We start from the raw sequence: 21,966 nt of genomic DNA, 5'->3' as shown, positions 1-21,966 counted from the left end.
TATATAAAGTAATAGATCACCACCTCCAAGTGATCCTCGAAGCCCAATAATAGATTGGGCTAGATTGTTCCTGCGTTCAGCCTTCGGCCCAAAAGGGAATCGACAAAACCAACCGATTAATTTTAACGGCCACCATATTCCATTATCTCATTCTTCAATCCGAGGCCAGTCTTCCACGCTGGTACTTCCAATTCCAATCCGTCTTCTCCTTCTTCTGTTCAAGCCTTGTGCGCAATGAAAGTTCACTTGCAGACCCATGTGCAAACCCAAGCGCTCCCACCGCGTTCACATGCATTTCTCTTTGCCACACCCGCACAAACTTTTGGGTCTCGGAAGTTCACCACCAAGAAGGGCACTTTTTGTCTCAGACAGTGTAATAAGAGCCACGGTTATGGTAGTTCTATCAAAAGCTCGGTTACTGGGGGGATAAATGAAGTGCAAGAAGAAGAAGATGAGCGGAAGGAGAAGCGACAGCCGGTTGTGAAGCGGGCTTACCCTTTTCACGTAATCGAGCCCAAGTGGCAGCATTATTGGGAGAAGAATCAGACTTTTCGAACACCAGATGAGATTGATACTTCCAAACCTAAGTTTTATGTCCTCGACATGTTCCCATATCCCAGGTCTCTCTCTCTCTCTCTCTCACACACACCCAAACAAACAAAAAAAAGTAGAAATGTAAAAAGAGTACTGCGCTAAAAGTAGTAGATATTAGCAGTTGGAACTTTTGGGTAATTTGGGTTATCTGGTTATAGGAATGACTCCGTAAAATTGAGAAGGCCAAGTTTTAATTTGTCTGTGTTGTGCAAATCGATCAGTGAAATATTCACTGCTTGAGTTTTGTATGGTAACTACGCTGGGTAGAAGCAATCGAGTTTGACTGGGAATTTTAACATGATGTGATTTTACGTGCCGTGATTGTTTGTAGTGTAAGTAATGTAATTTTTGTAAGTCGGGCGGTTGTGACTGATGTAACTAATTTTAATCAACTGGTACAGTGGAGCTGGGCTACATGTCGGCCATCCACTGGGGTACACTGCCACCGATATTCTTGCTAGATTCAAACGCATGCAGGGTTACAATGTTTTGCACCCAATGGGATGGGATGCATTTGGATTGCCTGCAGAGCAATATGCAATTGAGGTTTGTGATTTGTTTTGCCATTCTGATGCATTGATTTGGTGTATGGTTATGCACATTTTTATATTGACTATTACATGTCTCCAACAGACTGGAACTCACCCAAAAATTACAACTTTGAGGAACATCAACCGCTTTCGTTCTCAGGTAATGCATGTGATTGATAATGAAGAGTGAGTTCTCGAGTTTCAATCTATCGCTCAATGGTAGTTGTGGAACTGAACTCCCCTGGAATTTTCCCGAATTTTAACATTTAATTACAAGTATAGAACTCTTTTGAGTGCAACTCCAAGATACACTTGGAAAAAAGTGAACGCCTCTTTTTGAGCATTATTATTGAGATTCTATATGATGGTAAAGTTGAAACATGGAAGTTTATTAATTTGATATTCTATTTAACGGTCGTGGTTCATAGTCTCTAGATCTGATTATGATATAACATGGTATTTGATTATCACGATGAGACTATAAACATGAAGAGCTTACTGTTAGTGGGCTTTGGTGTAGCCACTCTGTGTTTTGATATGTTCATAACAGAATTTAGACAGATGTCAGTCTGCGAGTCTATATTCAAATTCTGAAATTATCAATGCAAAAATATTTTTTTTTTTTCATTTTAATCAATCAACATCACAAGTAGCACCTCTTGTAGTTTCCAGCAGATGGTGTGATTTTTCTTTTTTCTTATTATCTTATTTGATTTGCAGCTTAAATCATTAGGCTTTTCATATGACTGGGACCGTGAAATTGCTACAACAGAACCAGAATATTATAAATGGACGCAGTGGATCTTTCTTCAGCTGTTAAAGAGAGGACTCGCATACCAGGTCAAAGATAATCTTGCCTGCACTATTTTCAATGCCAACTATAAAACAGAACTGACATAATATATGTTCAGGCTGAAGTGCCAGTCAATTGGTGTCCTGCTCTTGGCACTGTCTTGGCAAATGAGGAGGTGATAGATGGTGTGAGTGAGCGTGGGGGTCATCCAGTTATAAGAAAGGTATGCTGGTTTAATGTATCTATTTTTTTACACTACGTAGTTTCAGAATTTCTTTCTCTTATTTCTGGTTTTTGAATGTTTTTATAATTTTACAGTGTCATTGTTTATTACCAAGCAGCCAATGAGGCAATGGATGCTCAAGATTACTGCATATGCTGAACGTCTTCTTGAAGATTTAGATGACCTCGACTGGCCTGATAGTGTAAAGGAAATGCAAAGAAACTGGATAGGGAGGTCAGAAGGGGCTGAGATGGAATTTTTTGTTCTTTACAATGATGGACGAGAAAGTGATATAAAGATTACAGTTTTTACTACCAGGCCTGATACCATCTTTGGAGCAACGTATTCCTCTTACACATTGTTGTTGTCTGTGTTTTTTCTGTAAATTGCATGCATCATATATACTATGGATTTGTCCTTGAATTTGGATTCATTCTTAACAGTTCTTTGTTTGCAGCTACTTAGTTGTGGCACCAGAGCATTTTTTGTTGTCATCATTGGTGTCCACAGCCCAGCAGAAATATGTATGTTTTTCTTGTTCTCCTGATTAATCTGTTTTAAAAGGTTTGTTAACCATGGGTAATTAGAACACAACAACATCAATCACAGGTGGAGCAATATAAAGATCTTGCCACAAGGAAAAGTGACCTTGAGAGGACTGAGCTTCAGAAGGAAAAAACTGGGGTCTTTAGTGGTTGTTATGCAAGAAATCCAGCTAACGGGGAAGCTATCCCTATTTGGGTTGCTGATTATGTCCTTGGGAGGTGTGTAGTTTGTACTTCATCTATTCCCTTCTTTATAGCACTTTGTCTGTTGGCAGATGCATGTATGCTGTAGTTGCAACTTTTACTCGTGTTTTTTTATAATTGTGAAGTAGACCCATTGATCACTTGACATGTTTTTTTGTAGAGTTTTTATTTGGTATGACTGAAATGTGAAAACTTCATTGTTTGTGCAGTTACGGAACTGGAGCAATTATGGCTGTACCTGCACATGACACTCGTGACCATGAGTTTGCTTTGAAGTATGATATACCTATTCGTTGGGTTGTGTCGCCAGATGAAAAGAGTCCAAATGATTATGGAAATGCTTTTCTGGGTCAAGGCACAATTATAAATTCATCAGATTCAACTTTGGGGCTTGATATTAATGGCTTGTGCAGCAAAGAAGCTACTGCTAAAGTTATTGAGTGGGCTGAGAAAACTGGAAATGGGAAGAAAAAGGTGTCTTTGCTGGGGGCGGGGGAGTTGCTGGTTTGGTTAATCACTACCTTTTGTACAGATGATATTGCATTACCTGAAATTTTTCTTTCTTTAGGTGAACTACAAGTTGAGGGACTGGCTTTTTGCTCGGCAGCGTTATTGGGGGGAGCCTATCCCAGTCATTTTCTTGGATGATTCTGGTGAGACTATTCCACTTCTTGAAAAAGAACTGCCTCTCACCCTACCAGAATTGGAGGACTTTACTCCCACTGGGACAGGGGAACCGCCACTAGCAAAAGCAGCATCTTGGGTATTTTTCTTTTTATCGTCCTTTCATTTGCTCCTTAGTTTGAATTGGTGTTCTTTATATCTTGGCTTTTTGAGTTCTGGTGATGCATACAGTTATCTCAATGTTATCATAAATCATATCGAAATTTGTTTTAATGTAAAAATTCCTGGAGAGGCCTTCGTGGAAACACACAAGTTGCAGCAATATGGAAAATGGTCCCTATATGTATGTGTTGGTGTATTTGGCGGGAGCGAAATGATAGAAGTTTCGAAAACCAAGAGAGAACAATGGAGGAGCTTAAACGTTTTTTCTTTAAAACTTTATTTTCTTGGGTGGGGGCTATTGTTTGTAATGGACTCAATGTTCATGACTTTCTTCTTACGTTGTACAGTTATAGATAGGTATTTCACATGTATACTTCCTGTGTACTTGGGCTTTGCCTATTATTATGAATAAAACTTCTTGATTACTTATCAAAAAAAAAAAAATGTAAAAATTCCTGGCGCATCTTACTTCTCAAAATAAATAAATAAATAAATTAGAGCATCTTTTGCAGGTTTAGAATATATTGTTCTTTAAACAAAACATATGCCCTTATGTAATTATTTTTTCCATACCATGTAATCGAAATATCAGAACAGTTTAAACTCAATATGATCCTGCTGTGAGCATTTGTACATGTGATAAATAGTTGGGATGGGCACCAGGAGGTATTTGGTTAAATTTTTGCCCTGCAAAAAAAGAAAAGAAAAAGGAATACATATGAGCCTTCCAGTTGCATGATTTAAAAAATGCAAAAGGTATAGCCCAAGCACATAGTAGTATATAAGAGGAACACCTAATTAGAGATTGGTTTTTGATGTTGAATAATAGAGGTAAACCAATTAACCACCACTAAGCTAGATGTGTGTTGTTTTCTCTGAGAGTTTGGACTGGTCTCTTCTCAATTTCTCTACCTTATTCAGAAGTACTTTGACTAGCCCTCTAGCCCTCATTAAAGTTTTTGGCCTTAACTTTTGTGAATGATTCTCAGATCAAAACTACAGATCCTTCATCTGGAAAGCCAGCTAGAAGAGAATCAAACACCATGCCACAATGGGCTGGCTCTTGTTGGTAATGTGTTGGATATGACATTCAATAGTTTGAATTTCAATTGGTTAAAATCTCTATTTTAGCTCTTAATTATGGTATTTGTTATGAGTCCCATCCCATGCAAGACATTTTTACTTATTCAAATATAAAATGCTTATTAAAATTGAAGTCTTATGTGTTTATTATCCTGTCCAGGTACTATTTGAGATTTATGGATCCAAAAAATTCAAAAGAATTGGTTGATAAGGAAAAAGAAAGGTAATAGAAGCTTTTATGGACACAATGCTTATTTTCCTTAATTTTTCTCACACAATTAGGGAGTTTGAGTTTCTATATGAGTAATCTGTTTTTAATTACAAATAATGTAATTTCTTAGCCTTTGAAGCATATTCTCTTCTGCAGGTATTGGAGCCCTGTTGATGTGTATGTTGGCGGTGCGGAACATGCTGTTCTTCATTTACTTTATTCCAGGTTCTGGCACAAGGTTTGTGAACATGTTATTCTTCAACTTCCTTAGAGTACAAGGTTTGTGATCTACAGGAAATCACACCTGTTTCTGGAGTTGCCATGTTTGTTGAAATTGTAATATTGCATTAATCTATTAATATCATTACTCTTGTTGGAGTCTGGGATCACAAATTGTGCATGTCTTGTGAAATTAGAGTCTCTCTAAATTGGTTTACACACTTGTGGAGGAAGTCGAGTTATCAATATTAGGTTTTATTTGCTCCAGAAATCAAAATTGAGTTATGGTGGCTGGGTCTGAGTGGTGTTGCTAGCTTCACAAACCATCTTTTGACAGTGAATTAGTTGTCTAGATTCTATTTTCATTGTCATTGCAATACTTAACAAATCTGATGGCATCTCTTTGTTGCAGGTTCTCTATGACATTGGTGTTGTGTCCACCAAGGAACCCTTCAAGTGTGTCATAAATCAGGGCATTATCCTTGGAGAAGTAAGCATAGTTTCTTATGCATAAAGTAATACTCCATTCCATTTTTCTAATGGTTCGGGTTGCAGGTTCAATATATGGCTTTCCGCAATTCAGATGGGAACTTTATATCTGCAGAGTATGCTGATATGCTGGGTGAAAGTATTCAAGAAAAAATTCCTGAGGAGAAAGTATGTCCTGGTTGCTTCAATAGATATACTTCCTTTTCCATCTTAATGGATTCCTTCACTTTCAGTAGAGAAACAAGGCTGTATGCTGGAATTTCATCTCTCTCTCTCTCTCTTCTCTCTCCCGCTTATGATGACATCATATGTCTTCTCTAGGTTGTGAAATCTGGGGATTCTTTTGTGCTGAAAGATAATCCAAAAATTCGTTTGGTGGCTCGTGCTCACAAGATGAGTAAAAGTAGGGGAAATGTTGTGAATCCTGATGACGTTGTTTCTGAGTATGGTGCTGATTCCCTTCGCTTATATGAAATGTTTATGGGACCATTTAGGTAGGTTTCCCTTGAATGTTTTGTTTTATCTTATTTGGAACAAATTTTTTGTGACCAATCTGTCAGTGCTTTTGTACAAATAGCACTGACGAAGCTATGCTCATTTCTTACATAATGTTGCACTTTCTTCTGCTTCTAGGGACTCAAAAACTTGGAACACTAGTGGTATTGAAGGTGTCCATCGATTTTTAGGAAGAAGTTGGAGACTGATAGTCGGCTCACCTTCACCTAATGGTACAATCATGGATGGTACAGTGGCAAGTGATGAAGAACCTACTTTAGAACAACTTCGTTCCCTCCATAAATGCATTTCTAAGGTCACATCTCAATTTCTAAGAATGTAGCTTCCCTTGATAATATGTGTTTTCGATGCCCGCCCTCTCCTCTCTCTTTCTCTTTCATCTGTATTCCTATCAATCTGTATAATCTCTTTTGGCACTTGCGAGTCTCTAATTTTATTCGCAGTTTGAGACTGGATCTGCACAATCATATGTTACTTACTTTGTATTGATTACACACATATGTTACATGGACTTGGACTCATTTTACTTAAAAAAAAAAATGTTACGTGGACTTGCATATAGGTTGTGGGTGTGGGCAACCATCATGTGCCACATTGGAGTATAGGTTAGGTAACTTTCTATAAACGTTCAGAAAAGCTCTTGTAAACTTGTGCATGAATGTTCTTTATTCGTAGAGGAAAATCTTAGAATTCCACACGTATCATATTTTTATGTCTATTGGATGGGTAAGGAGAGTGGCCTGGGTATTACTACTAATACAAGTTTATTGTGGTTTTTAATATAGTTATAATTGGACGTTGGGATTTCCAGGTTACTTGAGAAATCCCAAAAAGGCTAGGGCGCAAATGCATGTGTGATTCTGCAAGGCTTAAGATGCATAATATTTTGCTTAAAGATTATAAATTAGACAAGATAGAGTCTAACAGCTTGCCATATCAGGCTCATATTTATTGATGCTTCTTCCATGAAAAGGAATACTAGGACTCTTTGTGCTAGAATCATATCGGGTTCGTATTTCTAAACTAGCATGCTAGGTGATGCTCTTGTATATGTCCCGTATACTTGGGCCTTTGTCTATTTTATGATTAATAAAATTTTGTTTACTAATAAAAAAAATCATGGAGGATACAGGTCTGTCACCTGTGTAGGAGTGGCGGTGCATCATATTTTTATATATGTGCGTTATTTATAAAATTTGAGAAGAACCCTCCGACCTATGAGTTCTCAATTTGCAGGTAACAGAGGAAATTGAAGGGACAAGGTTCAACACCGGAATTTCTGCTATGATGGAGTTCATTAATGCAGCATATAAGGTTTTCTCCTTGAAAGTTTTAGAGACTTGTAACTATTTTCATTTTGGCTCAAAACAAATTCTGACCTAGGTGTATTTAGGTGTTCTATTGTATACTTCCTGTGTACTTGGTACATGCCTACTTCATTCACATCAATAAAATTTATCTCTTACTTATAAAAAAAAAAAAAAAAAAAAATTCTGACCTAGGTGGCTGGCTGTAATATGGACCTAATAAGATTATTATTATTATTTTATTACAAAAAGTACATTAATATCAATAGAATCTAGGCAAAGCCCAAGTACATGGGAAATATTTATTGATGGTTTGAAGAATGTGTCCCCACCTGCCTGGTCTTTTCTTGATTTTAGTTCCCTAAAATTTTTGCTTCTCTTATTGATCTTATCTGTTTCCTATTTCTCTTTTTCAGTGGGATAAACAGCCAAGATTGATCATTGAAGCATTTGTGTTGTTACTTTCACCATACGCACCTCACATGGCAGAGGAGCTCTGGTTTCGCTTAGGACACTCAAGATCACTTGCATATGAGCCTTTCCCAAAGGTATTATTATATTATATGTACCTCTTTCAAAGTATTTGGAATTCTGAGTAGCTTATCAGTTTAATAACCAATATCTTCCAACTCTTAATGGACTTCATAACGCTGTATGGATTATCCATATTCGTATATTGCATAACAAAACTATAGGGTTCTTCTGATGTGCTTATGATAATATTACAAATTCTTAGTTTGCTGTGTTTTTACCCACTTTGAAAAGTTTGTATGTAGCTCCACTTAATATATGCTCAGGGACATTCCACGTGGACATTCATCAATGCCCAAATAACCATTTATTTACTGCAACTGAGTTGCTGTTGGAACATAGAGGGGCTCAACATGTACACACCACACGTGGACCCATACTACACTGGCATACATATGAAATGTATATGGCTTCTTGTTTATCTTTTACTGAAAATTATGCCAGCAGAATACATGATTGACCATTGGGTAATTAATGGAGCAGCATCTTGATGCAAAAATCTATCCCTAGAATACTACAGTTTTTTTTTTTTTTATTAATTTGTGGCCCAAATGTTGAGTAGAAACGACTGTCCTATCTTATTTGCCTGTGATATAATGGTGCTAGTGCTACAAATAGAAAAGTGTGGGCTTTTTGCTCAATATAATCGGTTACATTTATATGCTTTAATTGCAGGCCAACCCCGTTTACTTGAAGACTTCCACTATTGTCTTACCTGTTCAGATCAACGGCAAGACGAGGGGTACCATACAGGTTGAAGAAGGGTGTACAGAGGAGGATGCTTTCAATTTAGCAGAAGAGGATGAAAAAATCTCCAGATATTTGGTTGGGAAGGCTATCAAAAAGAGAATTTATGTCCCTGGAAAGATTTTGAATGTTATCTTGGAACGTGAAAACATTAAGGTCGGTGCCCGGTAGCTCCTGCGAGACCATGTAGAGTTCAGTCTGGAAGCAGCAGCTATGAGTTTACATGTAGTCACCAACTGGGCATCCACCCTGCAAATCTGTTGGATGTACATCTTCAGGTGGCTAAAGAAATATGCCTTTGACCGCATATCTCCTGCAAATGAACTTTCCAGCTAAAGTTGAATATTTACAAGCATGTCGATAATCTGACCAGTCCAGATTTAAATGCGCATTAAAGTCTTTTAGATACAACTACTAGGGAATGCATACCTGTTATATGTGATGATGGTGTGTGTGTGTGTTGTGTATTTCAGGGCAATATCATCTTTCAGTTGCTTTTATACATTATTAACTTTATTCAGCATCAAGTTTGTTGCTCGGATTGGCTGAGATGATGGTGCCGTTTTGTTAAATCAAATGGACGGCATTAGAGAATGCCATCGGATGCTACAAACAAATCAGGGCCGCAACATGATAACATGCAAACCAAGAAGTCTGGTTGGATCTAAAGAGCAATTCATATGCTTTGGGCTCGGTCTTTCTAAATTATTTCGCTTAAGCAAGTCATTATGGTTTATTACTCTTTACTGCATAGTGTGCACGCAATTTTTCACTTCGTCGGTGCTTTGGAAGGCCACCGTAAAGCTTCGTTGACATGGGAACTTTTGAGTCAAATGGCAAAAGGTAATATAAAAAAAAGGTTTTTGATATAAAAAAGTGAGTGATTTACATGGAAACTCAATATCACACTGCAATAAAATTAAAGTTCCAAAATGGCAGATGATGCATCAAACATGTTGAAATACTACTATAAGCAATTTTTAGCATGCCCGTATAATAATAATTGAATCACAAGACACAGCAGGAATACTAGCCACTCGCTCATTTTATCTCATGCAAGCTAAAGCTAGGCTTTTCTTTAGTCGCATATTTTCTTCCTCTTGTCGGTACCTCTTGTGCTCTTCATGTTACTTGCAGTGATTAGCATATAATCAGAGCATGGCATTTCACTTAGCTTCCCAAACCTTTTCTCATAGAAGTGCCAGAGTTCTGACCTAATCAAGAGAGATATTAAGCAGCAACAAAAAATTATGGAGTAGGAAAAATTGAAGAAGATAATAGTTAAAATGACATTAGATTTGTGGTATTATAATCATATACCAGTATGCCAAGAACTGAAATGGTGCATACTTCCCATAGATATGTTCAACATCTCTCTCTACAGTTTTAAGTGTGGATTTTCTTGCATGGACCTGCATGTTTATTAAGAAAACTTCAATCGTATCAAGCACATTTTCAACAGTTCTGACAAAATATGAGGAAGTAACAAATGGATACCTGTCTTAAATGCCTAATAGTTTCAGAATCAGTTGGAATAATGTGGTAAAATCCCATGCACATAAGCACATTTGCACGTGTAAAAGGACCAAATCCATCAATTTCTTTCAACTGGTCAGCCAATTTATTGTAGCTTGATAAGCTCGCTCCATTACAGGCTTCTTCAAGTTGTGCTAGTTGAATCCTGCCTTCAACAATACCCTGAGCAAGTTTCAGTATGCGCTTTGCTCTGTAGCCGAGATTGCATCGTACTCTCAGAAAACTTTCATCAAGGTTTGCCAGTTCTCCAGGGCTAGGAAAATTATGTACCATATCATAGGCACAAGATTCTCGCCCTTCAGAATACTGATCAGGTAGCAAACCTGAGCAAGTCTTGTACGATTCCCCAGTAGCCTGACACCTTTTGCAATTTTGACATGAAACATCTTCTACATTAATTGGAAGAACAATTGGGCTCAAGTTCCCAGCTTTGCTTTGGACAGAAACTGTACTCAGATGAGCATTTGCTTCCAACTCTGCTTTGGTCTCCCCAGGCTTTGTCAAAAGCGAGGAAACTTTGGATCCTTTAAGATTTTTCTTCCTCTCTTTTCCTCTGGGCGTCTTTGGAATGAGTTTCTCATCCTCAGCTTTTGGGCTCTTAGACTTTGTACTTCTAGTCTCAGTAACTGATCCTCCAGACTCAGCTACTGACACAGGCGATGATGGACTCTGCAGTTCCAACTGAAGCTCACAAAGTGCTCTAGCCATGCTTAAAGTCCTGGACCACCTATTAAAGTTGTGAATGTTATCGTCAATTTTCTTTAAAAGCACAAGTTTCCAGGCTTCCTGGAGTACTCAGGTTCACTTTGCAGCTAAGGAGAAACATATTTCTTCACATTCAACACTAGTTAAACAACACTGCTCACTTCTTTTGTGGAGTACTTTGCCCCTAATCCCAATGCCATAACTACTGCATTATCATGACCGAGTTTCTATTGCAAGACATTTCCCCCAATTTGTTAACAAGTAGCGTATGCCAAAGGTGTTGACTGAGTTAATAGGAGAGTTTAGCACACCAAATTAGTCGAGGAGGTTATGCAAGTGTTGAACCCAAATCAGGTAAATTTCTAACGAAAAATTAACTGTCTAGTTATGATGTCATTTCCAAAATTGTTTGAACTTGTCAGATCCTTTTGTTTTATAAATAAAACTTGCCAGATTTCTTAACGATATCAATTTCAAGTCATGCCTTATATGATATCCAAGGGGGCACAACAGACGTTAACCCGGTGATTGAACAACAGCAATCAGTTGAAAGGTATCGGACAGGCCTAGTTCCAGAAGCAATTGATTAGATCACTAAATAACTAAAATCAAAGATGAAGTCAAGAAAATGAACGAGACGTCGGAGTTTTAAAGAGCCCCGTGAAGTGAAATACCAGTAGAAAAGGAGTTGCCTTTTATAACTCGTATCGGCTGGTTAGTCACATATAGATAGTGATTATGTCATACGGGTGGCAGGCATTGCTACCGGTAATATTAATAACTGCTGATTGTAATGTAACATAGTCGCCAATTTTCTATACACCTCCAGAACAATTTAAGATATAAAACAGAAATTGAGACCACTTATAACATCAGCAAATGCAGCTGGTATGGGAGGAGTAATATGGAACGATTGAGATGTGAAAGTTAGAGGCTCACTGGCAGTTGCAGAGGAGAATGCACTTGACCATGTCCTCAAATAATGTAGGAGACCTAAACACCCTGCCACTAAAGCTTGTATCCTCAGCCCTATGCTCTTCTTCACCATGAATGTTGCACATATTTTGGAACTCTCTAACAGCCCTCTCGTCGGACTCCGACAAACGGAGCATTCTTGACACCTGGGCCTACAACAGAACTAATTTCGGTCACAATACCCAGATGATTTGGCGTCATGAGTCCTACCAAATTGAGAATAGGCAGAAGGGGGGTCGAAAAAGAGAGTAGGAGGTACCAGCAGCGACTTTCGATGTCGAGCGGGGAGAGAGTGGGTTCCGTAAACGCGGATATGGAGGGAGTGAGGGTGACAGTGGTGTTGGGAGATGCGGACAAGGACTGAGCTTTGGGTATCGGAATGGAGAAGGCGGAGTGGGCGGAGAAGGGTCTTGGAGAGAGGGTCCCACTGGTTAGGTGCCATCATGAACAGCCCATGGCTACACACGGCCTTCTCAAGTTGGAACGTCTCCGCTGCTTCTCCCAGAGGTAACACCAGCTCCAACCCTGCAGCCATCATTCTCCAAGACGAGGAAAAGAAAAAAGAAAAAACGGTCTTAGAAATGCGAAGAATATAATGACTGCGTAAATAATTTTTATATTTTATGATAAAATAAGAGTAGGTGTTCAACTCTATCTCAAAAATAATTTTTTTGTCACGCGATGTGTGTATTGTACAGGGGCGGCTCAATTTATGTTTAAGGCTGATTTAATGAGTAATTCGTAATTATAATATAATAAAATATAAATTATTATATATAATATTTTCAAATTTTATAATAAAATGAGATTTTATTTAAAATCATTAAGTATAATTTTTTTGAATTTATATTTACAACAATTTAAAATGAGGAATCAATGTAAATTTTGTGCTTCAATTTAGTAAGATCTTAAAAGAATTATTTAAAATATAAATAATTCATTGTATTACTTATATAAAAAAAAATCATTGTATTAAATATTAAATTTAATATTATAGGACTTTACACATATTGAAAATTATAAAAATTATTTAAAATTTTATTTAATGAAATGGTTTTTATTTTTTTCAAAAAATTAAAATAAAAAAACACTTCATTTTTATTTTTAGGAGCCTTACATAGGGTGAGGCCTTAGGCAATGACCTAAATAGCCTTACCATTGAACCGGCCCTGTTTATATAATCTATAGAAAAAATTTATTCATCATCTATTTTTTTATCATCTCGTGATATAACATTAGATGATAGGTTTATAAGTAAAATATAATAAATAATTTCTAGTTATCTAATATCACGTTATAAAATGATGAGAAGATAATAAAAATTAAAATACTGAGTAACATTATTCTAGTCTATATAGACGTAGATTCAATTCAATTAAGCATAATTGGTTAACTTGTAGTTCACTCCGCATATCTTCTTTTTTTAAGTAATAAAGAGAACGATAAGGTCGGGAGTTCTAGTCCCGTGAAAGAGTCATTTTTTTGTTGAAATTAAAAAAAAAAAAAAAAAGGGTAGAAATTGTGGTTTTAATCATCACCGAAGATAAGATCAGAAAATGAAATTTTTAATATGTTACTCTGAGATTGTAAGCCTTGTTTGGAAAATTAAAAAAATATCAATTAATTAGCATAATCACTTGACTTGTAGTTCATTATTTTTCTTCTTCTTTTTTTTCTTCTTTTTTTTTTTAAAAAAAAAAATAGAATTTAAATTATATTGTTTAAATAAAATTCTTTGAAAAGGCCAAAAGCGTGTGAGACCAATATTTGTTTATTGAGAAATGCTAGTGTATCGTTTGAGTTTATCTCTTCACTTTAATCGCTAATGTATTTTATTTATTTATTTATTTTATTTAATGATTAAGAAAATAACTTTTAGTGTATTGGTGTATTTTTTTATTTTTTAAAAATATTTAAATATCTTAAAAATATATATATAAAAAAAAAAAGATAAATGTGTACTAGGCGGCACGCCCAACAGTAATTGCTAAACGGCAACCTAGCACTACTCTTATTTATATAGATGGGTAATTAATATACTTTGGGTGCAATTGGCAATATTGACTCATGTATGTACTTCTCCATGTTTATATATATATATATATATATATACACATGCATGACATACATACATTAATATCCCTGGCCTGATCAAACTCCAATTTAAATTTCAGCAATTTCAATAATCTCGAATCAGTCTTCGTACGTTTTCATCACAAATTAATACAACACGATCAGGATGATCTTCGATCGCTTACTAATGAAGTCCCGAAGGAGAGGAACAAATCTATATATAATAGGTTTCAATATTGTCATGGGTTACAGGGATCGATGATCATCAGGGTATGTACGTAATTAAACATGTCCATGCATGGACTTACAAATTAATTAAGCAAGATTATAATTAATAAGCTAGACATGAATAACAATTAATATTAGAGAATATCTTAAAACCGGTCGATCTGCTCCTTCTAAAATAACAGCCCACCAATTAAAGACTCCCACGTAGCTCTTCTATTTGTTCATTCACATGTTATTCCTCTTTATTTTCCTTAGTCCATTCCCTCTCTCCCTCCCCCACTTCAATCTCCTCAGTCTTTCTCCATGTTCATTTCTCTCTCTCTTCGACTTCACTCTCTCTTCCTCACCGTCAACTTCCCTCTAAAGTCCAGATTTCTCAAAGTATTAACAAGAGGACTAATTTTACATGCAACATTGAAATGTGGGAAGAGAGGGATGTTGAGGAAATCAACACAGCAGAAGGAATAAAAGCGGAAATAAAAAGAGTACGCTCATGCACTCAATGACACCAAGAATTTAACGTGGCTCAACAACTGCCTACATCCACAGAAAAGAGCTTCACTAATAAATAATGGAACACAAGAAAATATTACAGAGGAGGAGGATCACACTCTACTTAACTTAACTCTCTTCTTTTCTCTCAGAGCTCTCCCGGCACTCTCTATTTTCTTTTCTTCTTGGGTGTATCTGAAGTTTTCGCATGAAGTTTCAATTTATAGGCACCTCAACGTATAAATGCATTAAATTATTGCATTCAATAGGTTGTTAAGCGCTGGGCACTGAGGTTGAGCAACAAGCAGTCAACAATGACTGCTTGCTTGGGCAGGGATTTCAACAATTCTCCCCCTCCATGCCCATTTACTTAGATGCTATCCACCCCAGCTATGTCTCTGTATAGCTCAAGCTTCTCACTTGTAACCACCTTCGTCAGTATGTCTGCTGGATTCTCTTTCGTATGGATCTTCACAAGTTTCAACAACTGTTGTTCCATCGCTTCGTGTATCTAATGATAGCGGATGTCAATATGCTTGGTACGGAAGTGGTACATTGAATTCTTGCTCAAGTCTATAGCACTTTGACTATCACAATGTACCTTGTAGTCTTCTTGACTAACTCATAGTTCTTGAAGAAAATGCTTCATCCACAACATCTCTTTCCTAACTTCTGCTGCGGCAATGTACTCTGCCTCTGTTGTAGATAAAGCAACACACTTCTACAATTTGGACTGTCAAGAGACAGCTCATCTTGCAAAGGTGAAGAGAAATTCCGAAGTAGATTTCCTGCTATCTAAATCTCTTGTCATATCTGAATCTGTATAACCTTCTAAAACTGGTTTAGCTCCCCCAAAACATAAGCACATCTTCGATGTACTTTTTAGGTACCTGAGAATCCACTTGACTGCTTCCCAATGATCATTTCCTGGATTTGAAAGGAATCTGCTCACCATGCCTACAGCACAAGCAATATCTGGTCTGATATAAACCATTGCATACATCAGATTTCCTACTGCTGAAGAGTATGAGAATGCTTCCATTTCTTCAATCTCTTTCTTTGAAGAAGGACATGAGCTCTTGCTCAACTTGAAATGGTTCGCAAGTGGAGTATTGATTGGCTTAGTATATCCCATGTTGAAACGTCTGATAACCCGTTCAACATATTTTTGTTGTCATACTCGGATTGACATCATTTTCACTACTGGAGAAAATATCTCTTCAAAGTCAATTCCCTTCTTCTGTTAGAATCCTTTGACAACCAATCTGGCATTGTGCTTTATCAGCTTTCTTTGGCCATCTTTCTCCAGCTTGAACACCCATTTGTTCTTTAGGGCTTTCTTTCCTTCAGGAAGTTTCACCAACTCATAGGTCTGATTTTTCTGCAAAGAACTCATCTCTTCTTGCATTGCCTATACCCATATGCTTCTATCAGCATGAGTTTGAACTTCTTGGAAGCTCTCTAGCTCCCCCTCATCAGTAAGCAGAATATAGTTTGATTCTGAATATCTCATCGATGGAATCAGTAGGCGGCCTCTTGCCGATCTTCTTGGTTGAGCTTCATCAACCAAAGGAAGTTCATCACCATCTAACCCTTGAGGTGGTATACCAGCTGGTAGTGGAGAGGGCTCTTGCTCCCCCCGCTCGACACCCTGAGCTTCTTCTTCTGCTTCTAGATCTCGATCCTGCATATTCTCATTATATGTGGCAAACTGTAATGGTGCAGGATTTGGAGTATAGGAACTAAGCTCTCTTGATGTTGAGAAAGCTTCAGTTCCTATGTTCTAGTTTTCATGGAACACAATGTCCCTACTTCTGACAATTCTCTTTGTCACTGGATCCCATAACTTGTATCCGAATTCTTCATCTCCATATCCAACAAAGATATATGGAGTTGACTTGACATTGAGCTTCTGTCTCAACTCTTTGGATACGTGTGCAAAGGCTTTGCACCCAAACACTCTCAGGTGAGAGTAAGAGACATATATTCCAGACCAAACCTTCTCAGGAACTTCAAATTCCAGAGATGCAGAAGGTGATCTGTTTCTCCGGTAACAGGCAGCACGAATAGCTTCACCCCATAATGGCTTTGGTAACTTGGCCATACTGAGCATGCATCTTGTTCTTTCAATGATGGTCCGATTCATTCTTTCGGCTACACCATTATGTTGAGGGGTATATGAGACCGTCTTCTCATGTCGAATACCGCGATCAGCGTAGTATGCAGCAAACCTTTTGAAAATATATTCTCCTCCATTGTCCGTTCGCAGGCACTTCAACTTCTTTCCCGTCTCTCTTTCCATTAGGGTGTGGAAGTTCTCGAAGTACTCGAAAACCTGATCCTTTGATTTCAAAATATATACCCAGACCTTTCGTGAAATATCATCAATGAATATCATGAAATATCGGTTACCTCCCAATGACTCTTCTTCCATGGGCCACATACATCAGAGTGTACCAGACTCAACAACTCTGATATTCTCTTAGTAGAGGAATTAAACGAGACTCTGCGTTGTTTGCCAAACAAACAGTACTCACAAGGGTTTAACGCTGTTCCTTTCGCAACTTTGATGAGTGCCTTCTTCACAAGCGTATCCAACCCTTTCTCACCCATGTGTCCTAGTCTCTTGTGCCACAGATTCGGTGATGCCTCGTCTTCCGCTACATTGAGGCTATCAGAACCAATCTTCACATGGGTCTTGTACAACGTACCGCAAATATGTCATCGAACGACAACCATGTCACCTTGTGACAGCTTCCAAGTGCCATTGCTGAAGTAGTTGTCATAGCCCTGTCGATCAAGGGTTGTTCCCAAAATCAGGTTGAGCCGAAGGTCAAGAATGTGTCGAACATCTTTCAACACCATGGTACAACCAACGTTGGTTTTTATTTACACTTCGCCAACTCCCACGATCTTCGAGAAATTGGCGTTCCCCATCCTTACAGTACCAAAGTCTCATGCTTTGTACATAGTGAAAAATTCACTATAGGAAGTGGCGTGGTATGATGGGCGCGTGTGACGCTTGTCAAGAGTGGACTTCACTCTCCGACCTTCAGGCGGCGTGTGGGGGCGCGTGCATCGTCTTTGTGGTCTCTGATTTTCATCGCTTTTCTTGTCTCGATGAGATGAACACAGTGGAATGCTCAAATTTTCAAACTGAGCAACGTACTAAAAGCGAGTATATGGAGCCCGACATGGGGCTTGCATACCTTAAAATTGTATCTAGCATTACCCAAAGTGAAATTTTTTCTATAAAGTCAAGAGGTTGTGACCTCTTTAAATAATCCGTACGTATATAAGATCTTGCTTGGTTCAAGGTTTCAACTTTCTTTCAATGAAGCGGTAGTCGTAGTATCAATTTTGACAATAGAAGCTATTTTATAGTGAACCAACCACCTTGCATAGAAACACACGCATGAAAACCTAATACCCCAAGTCGATCCAAGTACTTTTAAACCTTGGTTTAGTGAGTGGGAGGAATAGACAGACCCTCGAGTCTTCTTTAAGTGAAGTTGAGATATTACTATTAGTTCAAATAATTCAACGTTGAATCAAGGGACCATATGAAATAGGGGGAAGAAAACTAAAGTTGTTAAACAGAATTGGAGGTCTTCAGCTAAGCAGCATAAATAAGGAGGCACGTCATGGGCATGCCCTGATCCCCTCGTGGGTATTACCATAAAATGATTATAGCTTTCCAGGTATCAAATGCTCGAGTAATCTTAGCTGGACTTTCTTCTTGCAGAACTGTGTATCTATAATGGACTCGTAACATTCCCACATAGCTCAACGGCAACACCTATAAGCTTTAAGATCGAGTCAAATCCTGATTTACCTGTGCCCTTCAACTTCATTGGCATTTTTCAGTAAAAATAAGATTCCAGGTTCCTTATCCGGTGACACAACAGGCATCCCAGCACCAAACACACACATTGGCTGAGAGGGTTTTCTTGAAGAAGCTTGCTTCTCTTACCAACAGCTTCAGGATATATCACGCGTTTGACCTGTCTTATCGTTTGTGCCCATTTTTCTCATTTCCCAGCTTAGAGTTCCCAGTATTGAGACTATGTCTTCAGATTGGGGATGTGAATTGTGATCTGAAAAAAAGGTTGTAATGGTCCCGTATAGTTCAATAAAACTCCATCCAGGGAGTTTCTTCAAGCCGAGAGACCTCATTTGGGTCCACACCTCACCCACCCCATCCCATCTATTCATCGAAGCATAGCTGTGTGCCAGTTGCACATAGTTTCCAGCATTTACAGGCCTCAACATGAGAACATCTCTGGCAATTATTTCACAAATTTCATCCTTGCCATTGGCCCGACAAGCATCAAGGAGTATACCTAAAACGTCCACTGATGGTTCTGGAAACAACCTCTTATAATAGTTATATGCCTCCTCCACCCTTCCAGCACGACTGAGGAGATCAACAATGCAAGCACGGTGTTCAAGGTTTGGTGCAATGCCAAAATCATCTGTCATAGACTGGAATATGCTCAAGCCCTGGTGGACAAGCCCATTATGACTACAGGCCGAGAGAACTGAAAGGAAAATGACATGGTTTGGTTCAATTCCTGTGCGTATAAAGTCTGAATACATCCTCAAAGCAGTCTCCCCTTTGCCATGACTACCATATCCTGCAATTATTGTGCTCCATGTGACAAGATCTTGCTGTGACATCCCGTCAAAACACTTCTGGGCGGTATCTAGGTAACCACATTTAGAGTACATGTCAACCAAAGCTGTGTCGACCAAGATACACGGTGTAAGGCAACTTCTAATTACAAAGTTGTGGATCCGCTTACCCTGATGGAGGGCCCCAATTGAAGCACAGCCTTGGAGAAGGGAGACAACCGTAACTGAATCAGGTCTTTGGAGGGCTGTCCTCATTCTACCGAAGAGGATCAAGGCTTTGCACACAAGGCCATTTTGTGCATAACCAGCGACTATTGCATTCCAAGAAACCAAATCTCTTCTGGCCATTCTATCAAAAACTGCACAACTTTGATCCAAATGACCACACTTGGCATACATAGTTACAAGAGAATTTTGAGCAGGGATGTCTAATGTCATTCCTTGCCTTAATATGAAACCATGAACTGAGGTGCCCAGATCAAAAGAACCCAATTGCGCACAAGCTGCAAGAGCACTAGCTATCGTAGCAGTAGATGGCTCCACTCTTGATTTTAACATCTGACAGAAAACTTTAAGTGCCTCGTCCGCACAATCATTTTGCACAAGCCCTGAGATCATTGCCGTCCACAACACTACATCCCTACTTGGGATCTGCTCAAATATCTTAAATGCAATGTCGCTATTACCACATTTTAAATACATGACCACAAGTGATGTTTCCACATGTGCATCCAAGTAGAATCCAGCTCTCAAAATCTTACCATGCACCATCTTCCCCAATTTAAGATTGCTTTGTGTTGCAGTCACAGACAGCAGAGACCCAAATGTCAACTGGTCAGGCTCCATACCTTCAATTCGCATTCTGTCTAAATTATGAAAAACTTCTCTAATATTTCCTATCTGGGCATAGCCCGAAATCAAAGAATTCCACGAAACTATGTCCCTGCTATCCATAAATTCAAAAAACTCCTTAGCATCCTCAACGCTTCCGCATTTACCATACACGTTTAATATAGAATTTGCCAAAGCTATATCAGACTCAAAACCGTACAAAACTGCACAACTATGCAAACACTGCAAATGAGTAAGCTCAGGAGCTCCAGAGAGCATGGTTAACAATGTAACCGAAGTGGGCTGAATTCCTTGGCCCCGCATCTCATTATACATCGAAAACGCTGTACAAACATCACCCATGCGCGAATAACATCCAATGACCGCAGTCCAAGGAACAACATTTCTTTCGGGCATCACGTCAAAAACTTTGTGAGCAGTGCCTGTGAATCCGAATTTAGCATAGAAATTAATCAAAGAAGACGCAATATAAGCGTCCGAAGAATACCCATTAACAATGACACGTTGATGGAGCGAGAAGCCATGCGACAATAGGTCTAGAAAGGTGAAGGCTTTGAGCAGACTAGGGAAGGTAAAAGCGTCTGGAGGGGTGTTGGTACTGAGCATAGAGGAGTAAGTGAGAAGAACTTCACGGTGGGAGCCTTGGGATGAGAGACGGTTGATGACAGCGTTGAATGACTTGGTGGTCGTAGGGTGAGGTGGTGGTGGTGGTTTTAAGGAGTTGAAGAGAGAAGGTTTTAGTTTGCTCATAATTCATGTTAGAAGGCATGGCGTAAGAGAAAGTTCTCTTGCCACTACTGAAAGCATGGGGAGCGGGAAGGCGCCTATACTCTGAAGTGGAAGCGGGATCACATGGTACAAGTTTGTTTCAGCTCGGGATTGGGCAGCGAAGCACCTTTGCCCAATTCCTTAACCCAAAACAAGCATTCCCTCCACCTATCGGATAGGTTCGCGTTCTGTAATAGCTTGCCGACTCTTGCTGTCTTCGGCCAGATTAATGTGCAATCGATTGCAAATAATTTTATTCTGAGGGTTCAACTAGAGTTCGGTCTAGTCTCAAGTGTTCCAAGGTTTGGCCAAATTATAAGAAAAAATATATTATCATCTTTTTTTTTTTATCATCATTTCATCGTCTATGATGTGATATTAGATAATAAATTCATATATAAAATATAATAAATAATCTCTAATCATCTAATGTCACATTATGAGATAATGAGAGGATGATGAGAATTGAAATAATAAGTAAGATTACTCAATTATAAACTAGATTTGCACATAGGGAATTGGATTCCTTAAAGTTTGGTCTCCAACTTTCTAGCACTCAAGAGGGAGAGAGTAATAGATAAATAAAATGTTCCCCTAACATATATAATTTTTTGATTAATTTTCTTAAGGATAATACTAATATGACTCATCATTTTACCTTCTATTTTTTACTGTTTATATATTTAATTTTTTTTAATTATTAATAATTAAGAAAGCGACAATTAATATATTAATATTTTTTAAAAAAAATGTTTAAATATGTTTAAAAAATATTTGAAAAAAAAAAGAAAAAAAAAGTACAAGAGTGTAATATACGAGAGTTTGGTCAATAACTCTAGGAAATTGAAATCGTCTTTGAGCATAAAAATCTCGAAATTGGTCCTAAACAAGCATCACATGACAATTTACACGTGTGTCCTCAAC

At 38.1% G+C, this 21,966-nt stretch overlaps 3 protein-coding genes across 4 annotated transcripts; 1 reads left to right on the top strand and 2 right to left on the bottom strand.

Annotated features, from left to right (window-relative positions):
• The first annotated feature begins 151 nt into the window (after positions 1–151).
• Positions 152–9,327, top strand: LOC109008546 (leucine--tRNA ligase, chloroplastic/mitochondrial). Its single transcript, XM_035688351.1, has 20 exons — positions 152–620; positions 996–1,140; positions 1,228–1,284; positions 1,845–1,964; positions 2,036–2,140; positions 2,259–2,482; positions 2,598–2,664; positions 2,750–2,904; positions 3,099–3,363; positions 3,458–3,652; positions 4,665–4,744; positions 4,919–4,981; positions 5,126–5,207; positions 5,601–5,678; positions 5,744–5,845; positions 5,999–6,171; positions 6,311–6,488; positions 7,430–7,507; positions 7,917–8,048; positions 8,707–9,327. Exons 1-20 carry the CDS (start codon positions 235–237, stop codon positions 8,947–8,949), a joined length of 2,928 nt encoding a protein of 975 aa, XP_035544244.1. The 5' UTR covers positions 152–234; the 3' UTR covers positions 8,950–9,327.
• Positions 9,328–9,697: 370 nt separating this feature from the next.
• LOC109008548 lies at positions 9,698–12,567 on the bottom strand. Of its 2 annotated transcripts, none has more exons than XM_035688352.1 (5): positions 12,254–12,567; positions 11,959–12,146; positions 10,276–11,041; positions 10,099–10,190; positions 9,698–9,992 (listed from the first exon to the last, which is right to left on the bottom strand). In XM_035688352.1, exons 1-5 carry the CDS (start codon positions 12,530–12,532, stop codon positions 9,857–9,859), a joined length of 1,461 nt encoding a protein of 486 aa, XP_035544245.1. In that variant the 5' UTR covers positions 12,533–12,567; the 3' UTR covers positions 9,698–9,856. The 2 variants fall into 2 exon arrangements, with proteins under 2 accessions (XP_035544245.1, XP_035544246.1); XM_035688353.1 differs by having other exon boundaries at positions 9,904–9,987.
• Positions 12,568–18,189: 5,622 nt separating this feature from the next.
• Positions 18,190–21,258, bottom strand: LOC109003478 (pentatricopeptide repeat-containing protein At4g04370). Its single transcript, XM_035688350.1, has one exon. The coding sequence runs from the start codon at positions 21,022–21,024 to the stop codon at positions 18,769–18,771; it is 2,256 nt and encodes a 751-aa protein (XP_035544243.1). The 5' UTR covers positions 21,025–21,258; the 3' UTR covers positions 18,190–18,768.
• Positions 21,259–21,966: the final 708 nt, after the last annotated feature.

Source organism: Juglans regia, chromosome 3 (genome assembly GCF_001411555.2).
Source record: "Juglans regia cultivar Chandler chromosome 3, Walnut 2.0, whole genome shotgun sequence".
Taxonomy (NCBI): Eukaryota; Viridiplantae; Streptophyta; class Magnoliopsida; order Fagales; family Juglandaceae; genus Juglans; species Juglans regia.
This window is presented reverse-complemented; position numbering and strand designations above follow the sequence as displayed.

Coding starts and splice junctions, on each gene's coding strand:
- LOC109008546 (XM_035688351.1), top strand. CDS start 235: ATGAAAGTTCACTTGCAGACCCATGTGCAAACCCAAGCGCTCCCACCG. Junction 2,141..2,258: donor GTCATCCAGTTATAAGAAAG/GTATGCTGGTTT, acceptor ATTACCAAGCAG/CCAATGAGGCAATGGATGCT. Junction 3,653..4,664: donor TAGCAAAAGCAGCATCTTGG/GTATTTTTCTTT, acceptor AATGATTCTCAG/ATCAAAACTACAGATCCTTC.
- LOC109008548 (XM_035688352.1), bottom strand. CDS start 12,532: ATGATGGCTGCAGGGTTGGAGCTGGTGTTACCTCTGGGAGAAGCAGCG. Junction 11,042..11,958: donor ATTCTCCTCTGCAACTGCCA/GTGAGCCTCTAA, acceptor CAACTTTAATAG/GTGGTCCAGGACTTTAAGCA. Junction 10,191..10,275: donor CTATTAGGCATTTAAGACAG/GTATCCATTTGT, acceptor ATAAACATGCAG/GTCCATGCAAGAAAATCCAC.
- LOC109003478 (XM_035688350.1), bottom strand. CDS start 21,024: ATGAGCAAACTAAAACCTTCTCTCTTCAACTCCTTAAAACCACCACCA.